General features: G+C 31.5%; 1 protein-coding gene across 3 annotated transcripts; it reads left to right on the top strand.

Annotated features, from left to right (window-relative positions):
• Positions 1-1,206: 1,206 nt before the first annotated feature.
• On the top strand, positions 1,207-13,024 carry LOC135122495 (inter-alpha-trypsin inhibitor heavy chain H4-like). 3 transcript variants are annotated; one of them, XM_064046708.1, is made up of 17 exons: positions 1,207-1,403; positions 1,452-1,691; positions 5,641-5,844; positions 5,902-6,171; positions 6,359-6,646; positions 6,694-6,933; positions 6,991-7,282; positions 7,340-7,630; positions 8,319-8,363; positions 8,656-8,676; positions 8,779-8,805; positions 10,909-10,956; positions 11,806-11,841; positions 12,277-12,369; positions 12,472-12,534; positions 12,620-12,785; positions 12,842-13,024. In XM_064046708.1, exons 1-17 carry the CDS (start codon positions 1,269-1,271, stop codon positions 12,891-12,893), a joined length of 2,511 nt encoding a protein of 836 aa, XP_063902778.1. In that variant the 5' UTR covers positions 1,207-1,268; the 3' UTR covers positions 12,894-13,024. The 3 variants fall into 3 exon arrangements, with proteins under 3 accessions (XP_063902778.1, XP_063902777.1, XP_063902779.1); XM_064046707.1 differs by having other exon boundaries at positions 8,776-8,805; XM_064046709.1 differs by lacking the exon at positions 8,779-8,805.
• Positions 13,025-13,940: the final 916 nt, after the last annotated feature.

Below are 13,940 nucleotides of genomic sequence, written 5' to 3'. Positions count from 1 at the left end.
TAATTAACCACACTCAGTTCTTTCCCAAAAACACTTATAAATTTGAAGAACATTCCAAAAATTTGTAAGATGAGGGACAAATTTTGATTAACGATTTACGATGCTTCCAAATAGCACAAAATATTTGCAAGATTTCACAATATTCAGTTTTTGCAGTTTCAAAGTTAAATTGTAAAATATTATTATAAAATATAGATTTTTTTTCAAAAGGGTAAGAAAAAAATCAAGCATGTTATTTAATGAAATTTAAAAAAAATGTATTAGGCAGAATTGTAATGACGTCATAATTTTTTGGGGAGACCATAAAAGAATAAATTTTAATGAACGACTTATTATGCTTCCTACATCAAGCTCAAAACGTTTGCAAGATTTCAGAGCATTCAATTTTGCAATTGCAGGCAGGTAGGCAGACAGACAGACGGACAGAAACGGGTAACCTATGTTTTCGTACTCTAGGGGTGATGAAACGTCGAGAAAACATAAAAATAGCAATGGACTTAGTTTACGCTCAGGAAGGAAAAAAATCTCTTAGAAACCCAATCTGGGGACTGTATAATATACAGGCTGATTCAAAAATAACTCAAAGCTACATTATTAAGTTTCGAGAAAAATCGTTAAAAAATTCCTCATATCAATCTGCCGTTCATTTACAAAAACAATATATCGACTCAGATACAATTAGACTCTGCTGTCAGAATCATATTAAGTTTTATAATATAAAATGGAGAAAACTATAGATAAAGACATGCTACTTCCAAATTTATTTTGAATAATGAAAGCCCAGTCTATATCATGTACCCGACTCTAAGAAGTGAGCGCATTTAATGACTCATCCTGTATATATATTCAAGTATTATGTTCGAATCAATGGACTGTATCTGTGCACTGACCAAAAGATTAGATTAGATAGACGTATTCACTGCTATTAATTTAACTAACAAAATTTTTGGTCCAGATGAAAGATAGAAAGTAGCTATATTTAAAGCATGAGAAAATGCTATACAATTTTACTAGATTATGTGTATTCCTGGTAATATTATTTCTCTGTATCTTCAAGACTTAGTATTGCAGTTACTAATAAACAAACAAAAGTAGTCTTTACATAATTTAATATTTAAAGGTGATAAACTATGACCTCTTATTTCTGTTAAATGTTTTCTTATAACATTTCTAGGTGCATTGAGTGGGGGAAGTTATTTAAAACTATAACTTAAATATTAACAGAGATTTGGTTACTCTGTGCAGTCGTAGTTATAAAATTATACAACATGAAGCATCGACACTTAATAATCGCGTTATCAATTTTTTTGAGTGAAACAGTGTTTTCTGCCTTTGGCGATGACAGCTTCGTAGTAACAAGCACAGAATCTACAAAAGAAGGATCTTCAACGGACTCAATAAATGTAAGTGTAATTTCTCAAATGACTTAGTGCTAATTTTCAACTGTACAGAATATTCAATTTAATCCTGAAATATACTCCATGCAAATAAATGCAAATGTAAGTAACCGCTACGCAAGAACTCTTATCACAAGCAAGGTAAGAAATTTGAAGGACAAATCAAAAGAAACAACTTTCTCAGTGATATTGCCAGAAAATGCATTTATATCCGAATTTGAAATGGAAATTAAAGGAAAAGTTTATAAAGCTTATGTCAAAGAAAAGGAAGAAGCCAAGAAAATATATCAACAGGTTTGTACTTATTATTACTATGGTCTTTAGTTTGATTAATGGAGTTATAATAGAGGGTGCATGCTCAAAAAAATTTGAATGGCACGAGTAGTGATTAGTGATTAGTTGATTACTACATGCAAACCTAGCCTATTTCTTTTCAGTATGTTTGGTCATGCCCTGTGTGCGCTGATAACAGTCTCTCTTGATTTATATATTTTTTTAATTATCTAAAATTATAAAACACTTGAATTTGAAACAACAATTTAAAAAAAACAAATTTCGTAATTTAACATTCTGTAACATTATTAAAATTTATTTACAAACTTATTACACCATTCTTCTTTAATTTTCGATCATGAGTGTCATCCTTTCCAGAAGCCAGTAGCATGTCCTGCCGTGGTAAACTTTTAATTCCTGCTACAGTTAACGCCCACTTTCATCTAATAACAGATATTTCAAGACAGTTGTCCTGTATAATATGACTGGCTTATTTTTTCAACTCGAACATAGGTAAGAAAGTACTGTAATAGTGAAGATTACCTATTTCGATTTGATAACTTGCTTTGGTAAAAAATCATAGACGTATAACAATTTGCATTTCAGTACTAATATTGTCGGAACTGTTAGTTTGCATTTTTTAATCAGTAGCGTTTTACAAATTCTCTTTCTGAAAATTCTACAAAGGTTTTAATGCGTGGACTGAAAACATCACGAGCACGAGCGAATGGATTTATGTTGAAATTATTATCAACTTCTTCAATACACTGAATTTCTAGCAGACTCGCAGACTGTTATCCATTTTCAACGATTTTCATATAAATCTTAAGATAAATAATAATTATTTAGAATGTGTCATATGCCATCGATTAAAATATTGATTAAAAAAATGTCTATAAGTGACGTTATTTGGATGATCAACAATGGCGCTCATGGTCGCAGAGTTTGAGTTGTTCAAATCCAGCGCCTTAAATTATGCGACCATCACTTGTCTCTTGCGTGCACGAGATATGGGTTAATGAAACGCGAGGCAGATATTGTAAAGTGTTTAATAAAATCTGGTTAATAAAAATCCGGACAGATGGCAGACAGACATACAGACAGATAGACAGACAGACAAACAGACCGAAAGGATTGACCTATTTTTTCGTACCGTAGGGATCATGAAACGTCGAGAAAATATGAAAGTAGCCAGTCGCCCAATAAACTCGATTACAATACTTTCTTAGCTAACGTTCGGGAAGTAATAACAACACAACGGAATTTGAATAAAACATTTTGAGAAGGCTTTGACACAATCACAATCACCTCAAAAGAAATATCTTTAATTCCACATATACATAATTATATTTTATTACTGATTTATTTTCCTAATAGCAACAATGCTTTCTCCTAAAGAACCAATATGATATACGATACTCAATGATACCGTGCTCGATCGATTGAAAATTAATTGTTCACAGAAAAAAAAAATGCTTGTTGTAGGTAATGAAAAGAATTATTTTATGAACAAAAAAACAAAGCTTTATGACGTTTGTCCAAGTGTAAAAAAATTTGGTCAGAACATAAATGTACAGCGAAATTTCAGTTTTTGCTTTATATTTTACGAATTCATATAGTTAAGGAGACTCGCTAGACCAGGTATAATATTTTTTTGGTTTTTAGTATGAAAAAATGATATTAATATAAATGTATCTACATCAAACTGCAGCTTTTTTCATATTCTAGACCGCAGTTCAATCAATTAAAAAAATATAGCTGAGAAATATCGTAAAAAAAGCACCATTGTATGTTTTCTTTTCAAGTTTTTTAAGTCATAATCATCATAGAATCGCTTAAAAATTCGCACATGCACAAAGCAACACCTTTTACAGGCCGCAGAGTCATTTAATGTTTGTTAGTGGTACAATTTGTTTAAATAATGTGTTTGTTAAAATCAAAATATACCACAAATTAATGCAAAATACGTCGAATAATTTTAACAGGAATATCAGAGGAAAATTAATGATATACTGTTCAGCAGAGTTTTTAACAAAAACTAACAATTATTGAAAAAAATGGGTATCAATTCGACAGAATTTGAGCCGTTAGTTCAGTACTTTGGCGATAGGAGCGCCACTAAAATTTACGGAAGCGACTTTCCAGGTAAAACCCTTATCGCCTGCCTAGCATAAGCTGATTGTTAGCGTTCTTGGCTGATTTTTCTAATTTATGGCAAGGAACTCAGTTTTATAACAAGCCGCCAGGACCGACCGTAGTAATCTATCGTTAAGAAAATTAACTTTTACGCAATGAAAACGAATTAAAACTGGGGAACTATAATATTTTTACTCTACTCAGGATCCTGAATTCAATACACAAGATTACTAAAAATTCATTGTAATATTATTGTTAATATATATTTTGCTTTGTTAATTAATAAAACTAACTTATAATAATAATAAAAAATATATAAAATACAGCTTTTGTTTAACACATATATAAGTGGCTAACTCTATCTACTACTTATCCCAGAAAGGAGGTGTTTTAAAAAAGACCTACGTCCAGTAATTTCTCCCTTCATTGTTTACTCGAAAAAAGTGCTCGTATATGTCGTATAATAAAAATATGCAAGTCTTGGTGATGAAAAATGTACTCCTAATAAATTATTAAAGTACATAAAAAAATAGAAACAAATTTTATATATTTTAAAAAATTCTCTTCTTTCTTCTTGAATCAATTATTTCGGGCAATAATGCGCCAAAGTAAAATCTGCCAAGTTTATCTGCCATCTTTTTACATATTTCTTCGTCTTTATAAATTTTTTCGATATTTATTCCTTTGCGTGTCCACACAACAAAACAAGCTTATGAAACACCCGTAACAAGCATTTGTCCCTGAACTTGAAAGTAGTAATCATGATTTTTTTTTAGTTTCAATTCTCTATCTGTCAATGTACAAAATTTGATTATTTTTTTTTTAACCGCTTCTTCGGGAGACAAATCTTGCGATTTTGAAGGGCATTTAATTTCGACTAATGGACTCATATCCTCTAGAACCCTGTCTGGACTAGCAGCCAAGTAAGGAAATTGTTTTGAAATAAACAAACCACACCGTTCAGTTTTTATATTTTTATTTATTTCAAAAAATTTGTTGTCCATAGTTACAGAGGTAATGTATGACTATGACCTCTAAATGTACTGTACAACAGAGACTCCACAGTTTTAGCTGTTGCTGTAGTCGGTCTAAGTTTGTAAATACGTCCAAAATTTGAAGCCGTAACCCTAATTTCTCTTTCTTTGGCCCAAGTGTTAGAGACTGCCTAGTGTCTATTTCAATTTGGTCTAAATTCAAAGATAATTTTCTCAAAAAAACCCCTTTGGCTGTAACGAATGTTTCTACATCCATGTCAGGATTATCTAAAATATTTAAACCATAATCGCAGTCGGGACCAGCATACGTACATTTTTTTACGACATATTTTTTTTACGAATACTTTGTGTAAGACGAGCTTGTTTCATAGAAGAACAATATTTTTTGTGATTAAACTAATTTTTGTTGGCTTGTTTCATGATACATACCTTTTTCGGAATTGTATGATAAGGCTGCACCGTAACACTTGGTCGTATAGCCACCCTTTAAAGAAAAATTCACCCTTTTGCCGCCAACAAACTTACTCATTACAGAATTATAACATTCCGATAAGTTGTGGTAGCATTGTGTAATGAACTCCTCGCATTATCTGCCACCCTTTTTTATAAGAGTATATACTTCTAATTTGCGTCAGATATGAACTGAACTTAACATGGTGAAAATATTTGCAGCTAAAAAGCTTTTGAATTGGTCTTGACTTCTTTAATTTAATAGTATTTTAATGTTTAACAGTATTACGAGTATACCTGATTTACTTATTCAGAAATTTTATTCTTCTTTATCATTAAAAACGAGTAAGAATAAAAGGTTAATTGACCTAAGTTAATTATGTCAACAGGCTGTATCAAGTGGTCAAAGTGCAGCTCACGTTGAATTGAGTGCAAGAGATTCCAAAACATTTACAGTATCAGTCAATATAGAACCAGAAAGTAAAACAATATTTAGACTTGTTTATGAAGAACTTCTTCAGCGTCGGCTTGGGCAGTATGAACTTGTAATAAATATTCATCCAGGTCAAGTTGTTAAAGATCTTGGAGTTCAGGTAATGTAATTTGTAATATTTATTGTTGTAAATACAAAATTGTGTAATTATTTTTAGGTTTATATAAATGAAAGCAGGCCACTCACATTTGTAAAAACCCCTTCTTTAAGAACGGGTAATGAAATCAGCAAGAATGATGAAAAATTGAATCCTTCTGCTCAAATAGATGTGATTAATAATACGAGTAATTCTGCAGACGTAAAATTTACCCCTAGCATTAATCAACAAAAAACATTCGCCGAAAATCTTGGTGGTAACAAAGAAAATGGATTGGCTGGTCAATTTGTCGTTCAATACGACGTAGAAAGAGATCCTCAGGGAGGAGAGGTGAGTATTTTGTGACATGTGTCAGCTATCACAAAAGTGAAACAACTGTTCTGATTACTTTTATATTATTTACTTTTTACAAAAGCGTTTTTCAAGAGCGATCGATTCGTTAAAGTGGAACACTCGTTTCACAGTTCTTTTAATTAATTATACGTGTAAACCATTTATTAAACTTTTTCTTTGAAAGGTTTTGGTTAAAGATGGATATTTCGTACACTTTTTTGCACCTTCTGAATTGGACCCTTTACCAAAACACGTAGTCTTTGTATTAGACCACAGCGGTAGTATGTCTGGAAGAAAAATTGATCAATTAATAGAAGCAATGCAAAACATTTTACCTCAGCTAAAACCAGAAGATTTATTTAACATAATACGATTTGCTGATGATGCTTCTGTATGGAATTCTGTGGAGAACAAATTTGTTCCTGTAAATATAAATTCACGAAATTATGGATCCCTGGAACCACATTTGAAAGTACTGTTTTTTAATGTTTAAAACACCAGGTTAAAGAATGATTGTAGGAAGCCAATTTATCGCGAGCCGCAGAAGCTTCTAGTCAAAATATAGAAAATGCCAAAAATATAGTGAAGGATAAATCCGACATGGGTCTTACTAATATAATAGCTGGTTTAGAAATAGGTTTGTTCTTGATCAAAAGAACACAAGAACATACCCCCAATAAATATCAGCCACTACTTATATTTTTAACTGATGGTCTACCGAATGTTGGAATGCATTCTGGCTATGAAATTACCAACACGGTAACAAGATAACATGAAAACATGTTGTTAAAATAGTAAGAGTTACTTACATTTTAGGTAACCAAACTAAATTCAGGTACAACTCGTGCTGCAATTTTCTCGCTTTCTTTTGGTCATGGTGCGGATAAAAATTTCTTACAAAAGTTATCTTCGCAAAATCTAGGATTTTCAAGACATATTTACGAGGCAGCTGACGCTTCCTTACAATTACAAGATTTTTACAGTACAATTTCGTCACCTTTAATGAGTAATATTACGTTTAAATATGTGGACAGTGTGTCAGATGTGACCAATGTTCGTTATCCAATTCTTTTTAAAGGTTCAGAATTGGTTGTAGCTGGAAAAACAGGTAGATACAGAAAACGTTATATTGTTTTTGACACATTTATTTCATATTCTCTTTTAGGAGAAAATTCCGATCTCTTGCCACAGGTTTATGGTACTTGTACTACAGGACGTGTGATTTTTAACACTACTCGTACAGAACCTGTTAGTTCCATAGAAAGACTGTGGGGGTATTTGACTGTACAACAGATTCTAAAAGAAAGGGAAACAGCAGATAACAAAACTGAACTTACAAAAAAAGCACTCGATTTGGCCTTGAAATATTCCTTCGTTACGTCTGTAAGTTCTTTAGTTGTCGTTAAACCAAATCAAACAGACGCAGTCGACAGTCAAACCGCAACAGCGAAATCATGTAAGTCTTAAAAAATACATAGAGCACTAATTTTAACGCATTTCTTCAACATCCAATACATTATAGTTACTTATATCACATATGAAGTTTTAAATAAGAGAATTTGAGGGCGTGTTGATTATTTCAAAAGCATGATTTTCTGATTATGTTACTGACATAATTTATCACAAGGAGCTTGTCCTCCTACAGTTAGGTTTTATTACTGTATATACCTATTTATCCCAATTTCAGTAGTTATACATAGAAAATTTGAAAAAAGCCTTTAACATTATTATCACTACCTACGCCTAAGAGCAGAGAGCAAAATCTGTTATGCTTGCATGAAGCAAGAACAATGCTTTATTACATTAAACTAGTATACTCTTCCTTTATTATATTATTTAAAAAAATTTTATGAACCCGGATAAATATTTTAAAAACTTCTATGTCTAGCTTTTTGAAATTTTCTTACATTTTGTAAGGTTATAAATTTGTGTCTACATTATGTAGTTATTCAAGACTTCGAGAGTTACATTTCTCGTTCATTTGTGTCACATATAACTTAGGTGTTTTTAAAATTGACGAAAAGGTATCTAAAATTTTTACAAAATTATTTAAACTAAAATAAATTTAGTCGGATTTTATTGTAGGTTTAGTTTTCCTTTTAGGAGAAAAAAATATATCAAATAAAAATATTCTTTTCTTACAGCATCAGAACGTTTTGTACCGTCAGCTCCGGCAATCTCAGGACCTGGTAAGTATTCATTTAAAAACATTTAACATTTCTAAAAGAGATAAAAAAAAATTTAGGAATAGTGTTTTATCATTGTATTATTTTTTGTTAATTATAGATTTCTAGACAATTCGGTACATGCGAACTTTATTGTGAACAATAAACAATTGTTAGATCATCGTCGAATATAATCCTTATGAAAATTTAATTGATTTCCAAGTTACAAATTTTCAATCTTGTATTAAATTCTATAAATATGTAAAGAATAATCTAAACATCTGCAATGAATAAGTACATTTTTTTCTTTTTACAGCACCAAGATTGGGATTGTTTGGTAAGTAAAGATGTTAGTCGTTATTAATAAATAACTTGTGTGTATGTGTATAGACAATAATGTATCTGCAATAAATAAGTACATTTTTTCTTTTTACAGCAGGACCAAGATTGGGGGGAGGTTCATTTTGTAAGTAAAGGTGTTAGTTGTTCTTAATAATTTGTTTCTACTAAATGCCAGTGGTGACTCGTGACCTTTTGAAATGGGGGGGGGGGGGGACACAATTTGATTGATGAGTTAAATATGAAGATGTAAAGCAGGTTGTTATTACCAATTAATAGACGAAATTATGTGACGGAAATAAATAAAAAATACATTCAATAAAAATAAAAAAAGAATTCTCCACATACATTTTTGCCTTCGGTCAAAATTTTACGTTCATGTCATCTAAAAGTTCATTTTGAACAATTTTAGGCGTCCCTTTAAAAACCGTTGCTTCTTTCAAATGATCTGATAAACTCCAATTCAGCCATAAAATCAATCAAATCTCGAAAATACCTGGATTTTGTGGTTCTCTACTTTCCTCATGTCCACGTAAAGCAAGTTCAAACACTCGGACAATCGGCGTAATATAGCCATTTTTGACGACCCTTACGTTATGTGCGCGAATATTACTAATATAAGCGGTGTGTAGTTGTTTCCGAATGTCTGTATTACCGAGAAAATTATCCAAAAATATTTATCATACGTGTTCGCACAGAATGAAAATTAAAACCCGCGATAGTAACTCAATCCTGCCGGGCACTGTCGCAATGGGACCACAACCCAGGTGAATCAGGCGGCTAGGACGTAAAGTTTCCATGGCAGCGGTGTAAACAAAACGTCTAAACCAGGCATGATTCGGTTTCTGTTTCCGGTTTTATCAGCATTTCATCAGAAATAACATATCATGTATGCAAGACACGTCTTTAGATGTGAGTGAATGAATTATAAAATTAAATTGTGCGAATTTTGTTTTTTTGCTTAGAAATCACCTGTAAATTAAAATAAGAATAAGCGTGGATTATTAAATTCCAAACAAATAGCATAATATATATGTATTTCAAATGGGATTTTCTTAATAATATTTTGTGGCGACATATTCAACTTTTTAAAAGGCATAAATATATCAGTACACTGTAATATTTATAGCAATTATGTTCCCAAAATTTCGATGAAATGAGTAAGCCGTTTTATATGTAGTCAGAAATAACAATTGCTTCATTCATCATTTTTAGACGTATGACATAATTAATATATATAATATCCGTTCGCAAAACTCCCGCACTGTCAGTGTCAGATTTGGAAAAAATGACCTGAGTGTACTCAGTGGTGAGATGCGAAAAACCTGTACAATATGTTGCAAAATTGCAATCTAGTGACAAATTAGTAACTAAAAATAACTTGTCAAATAAAAATGTCAAAAGCACATTAATTGAAGATTTTTATCAATTCAAGTAAAGAAAGAGTATGACACACGAACGACAACGAAAGCTTTTTTTGAATAATACAGGGTGTTATTGAAAGGTACGTACAACAAAATTGAGAGTTATTCGCGAAGTCGAAGAAGTCTGAAAAACTTAGTTGTTGTTATCAAAATTATAAGGGGAAAATTAAACCTTATCCAACCTTTTTAGACGCTACTGAAGGATAAATAGGTAAAACTAATTTATTTTAGTAAATTCTAGCAACTGTAACCATAAGACTTTTGTCAAGATTAAATATTGCTATAGAAACGAAAGATGATCTTTTTATCAGAGGCGTACAACGAATTTGGACATAAATTTTAATAATTTTCATTTCTAAAAGGAGAACACTTTTACCTGAACTTTTTTTTACTTTTAGGATCCATACTTCGAGACCAATTACCGATTTTATTTTGTACGTACCTTTCAATAACACGCTGTATATATTTTTGACCTTACTGCCTACTTCTACGCTTCTGGTGCTACAATTTGTTTGAATTACTGACAAGTTCTTTAAACACATTGAACACTTCAGCAACTCAAAAGGTAAAATAGTTAATAAACATTTGATTTTTCATTCATTAATTTTGAAAATTTGAAATTCAAGGCGGTAATCATATAAACTTAAAAATCTTTTAGGGGATTATTTCTCATACCAATAGAATGTCATTCTGACAGTGCGGGAGTTTTGCAAACGGATATTATATAATTTTAAAATGACGTCATCAAATTTTTTTAAGGGACCAACAGATGAATTTCGGATAATCTTAAATGTATAAAATTTCAGATCATCGGTATGGTGGGTATAGTGCACAATCGTCATCAATCTTCCGTGGTAAGTGTTTTAAGTAATCCTTTCAATAATTTAAAAACCGCATAGCCTAATTTAAATAAATTAATGATGCGTCTATTTAATTTCCTATGAACATGACCTACAGTTAATGCTTGATATTCAATAATTCAGATTTATTCTATTACATAGGTACCATTATTTAGTTTCGCTTTGTAAAGAAAATTATAATGAAATTTTTAAAAGGTGTTTATACTGATTTTGGAGGACGTTTAGATTTGTTTTTGCTTTAAAAACACGCAATATTTTTAAAGCAATAAGTGACTAGTAAAATTTTATATAACTACAAAAAAAATTTCTGTCACATATTTTGTTAGATACTTTTAAACTTTGTTCTGATATTCGAATCCTTGGATATTATTGAGCAACCCGAAATATTTTCAAATATTATTTTACATCTGTTAATATCTTGCAATTATTGATATTAACTATCTAAGTTTTTTTTTTTTGGATTTGTTCGATATTTTCGAATATCTTTTGTTTCTATGTTAGATTTACAGATTTTTGCAGTACGGGATTACTGTATTCAGTAAAATATTAGTTCTACATAGTTTGGGTACAGCCACCGATCTAAACGAAGCGAAAATATATTTCGCAAAACAACCACAGCTATTCACTTACGATCAGCAGTATTGGTCTATGACTTGACCCAGTTCATACTCGAATTATGATACAGCTCTAGATGGTTTCCAAAAACTGCAAATTTACGCTATTTTGATTAATAACAAAAAACAAATCTAAGAAATAGAATTAACGTACTCAGACGCAACACGTATAATAAAATATGCTTTTAATAATAATTGTAATATAATGATTTTTTTTCATTTATTGCAGCCTCTCCAAGGACACTCAAATGGAGAACTGACAGTGGTAAGTTCGAAACACGAACACTAATAAATTAAAGTACCGACCAACGTAACAATTTCGATCGTTTTCCGGGTTGGAACCGTGTTAATTGAGTTTTTGGGCTCAACGTTTCGCACACTTTCGTAAGTTTCTTCTGAGTTTCGCCTCTGGTATGGTTGACATACTGAGTTACCGTGCTCTTTTGCCTTACTCTTAACCCTGCTCCTGAAGATGCCACTTACGAAAGTGTGCGAAACGTTGAGCCCAAAAACTCAATTAACACGGTTCCAACCCGGAAAACGATCATGTATTGATTCCGACCGTGAAAGCCTCCGAAATCAACGTAACAATATTTTACAAGACCCGTTGCAACGTGAACTTAAAGAAGCTTTTTCTAAAGCGTTCCGAAATTAATACGATATAAAAAATAATCTCAAGTTTAAAATGATCTATTTTTAGGAGGACCCCGATTTTATACAACAAGACGACCTTACACTATTACGGCTTCTATCCCCACAACTACTACCGATATATCATCGTTGACTTCCAGTGGTAAATAATATTCTCATTATTTCTATTAATCTTGAGTTTAATAACGAATACTAACTTTATATGCATTAAATTTGTAAATCCATTTAACTAAAACATTTTTAGAAACACTTCCGCAATGGCTCGAGGATCTCAAAAAAAATAACGAAAGCATCACTACGCCTCAAGGTAAATCTGAATCTTGTTTAGTTTTGGTTTAAGAGTTTGAGTCTATGAATTTTGTTTTATTGTACATTATTGTTTTTGGACTCAGGTTCGTTCCAGTTAGGGCAGAAAGGTGCAGTGACGACTCGTCTCAACTGTCCCTCGACTCCTACGAATACTACTGGCGTTTGTACAATTATATTTGATTGTCCTGAAGTATTCAAGCTTCTTACAGACATTAACGTTTATTTAAAATACTTCTGTCAATTGAATGAGTAAGAAATTTTCGCTCTGTAATACAACTATTATTAATATTTATTTTAAATTTTAGGTATGCTGGAGTGTGTTGTCCAGTGAAACAAGAAATGACGCCCAGTGCATGATGGAACAATAAATCAGTTTATCGCAAAGCTATTATTGCAGAAGTGTGCCCCTTAAACAATAAAAATTTTATAAAATATAACTCACCTATCATTTGATCAATTTAAGGAAATAAAAATCATGATAAGCACAAGTTTTAGGCAATTACTAGTGTCCACATTTACGAATTTTCATTAGGTATACAGTCGAAGCCATTCCTTCTCCAGATTTTTTAAACTTCAAACGTCAAAGTGGCATTAACGCCGAAATTTTCAAAATGATAGAAAAATGACGTCCAAGATTTTCTGGCCACGATTGTAGATACTGTACGTAGTTTAACGAGCAGTAAGGAAACAATCAAATCTTGCACAATAATAGAGGTTTATGTAAAATAAACTTGTAAACATATATGGAAACCAACGACTTACAAACCACCAAAGTACTAAATATAAATGAAGAAGTACCTAAAGCCTAAAGTACGCCTAAGTTTTTATATTTTTACTTCCTGAGCGTAAATTAAGGAATTATAGTAATCGAGTCCATCAGGCGATTTGCTACTTTTATGTTTTGTCGACGTTTCATGACCCCTAAAGTACGAAAAAGTGATCTCGCGTTTCTGTTTATCTGTCTGTTTGTCTGTCTGGCGTGTGTGTCGATTTTTATTAAACACGTAAACTCCGAAACTACTGAACTGATTGATGTCAAATTTTGTATATACCTACATATTTTAGGAATATCATGAAGATAGTAAAACCCTAAACAAAATTTGGCTAATCATTTCCACCACCAATGGGACGTCATCTCCAAAATTTACAACATTTTTTAAATAAGATACTCGTTCAGTTGTGATGCATAAATCTGTGATGAGTTTTCGCCCTAGACTTATTACTATTATTATTACTACAATATTTCACTAGTTGGGAAAGTAAAAACAAAATAGTATAGTTTCATCAAGAAAACACATTTTACAAATAATACGAGAAAACAATACAAGCGTTATAATCACTTCATGTCATGTTTTTAGGACCATTAATGTTTTTTTTTGCATAACTTTTTTTTCTAAAATCGTG

This window comes from Zophobas morio, unplaced genomic scaffold (assembly GCF_036711695.1).
Source record: "Zophobas morio isolate AGI-343-1 ecotype UQ-CSIRO unplaced genomic scaffold, CSIRO_AGI_Zmor_V1 ptg000005l, whole genome shotgun sequence".
NCBI lineage: Eukaryota > Metazoa > Arthropoda > Insecta > Coleoptera > Tenebrionidae > Zophobas > Zophobas morio.
This window is presented reverse-complemented; position numbering and strand designations above follow the sequence as displayed.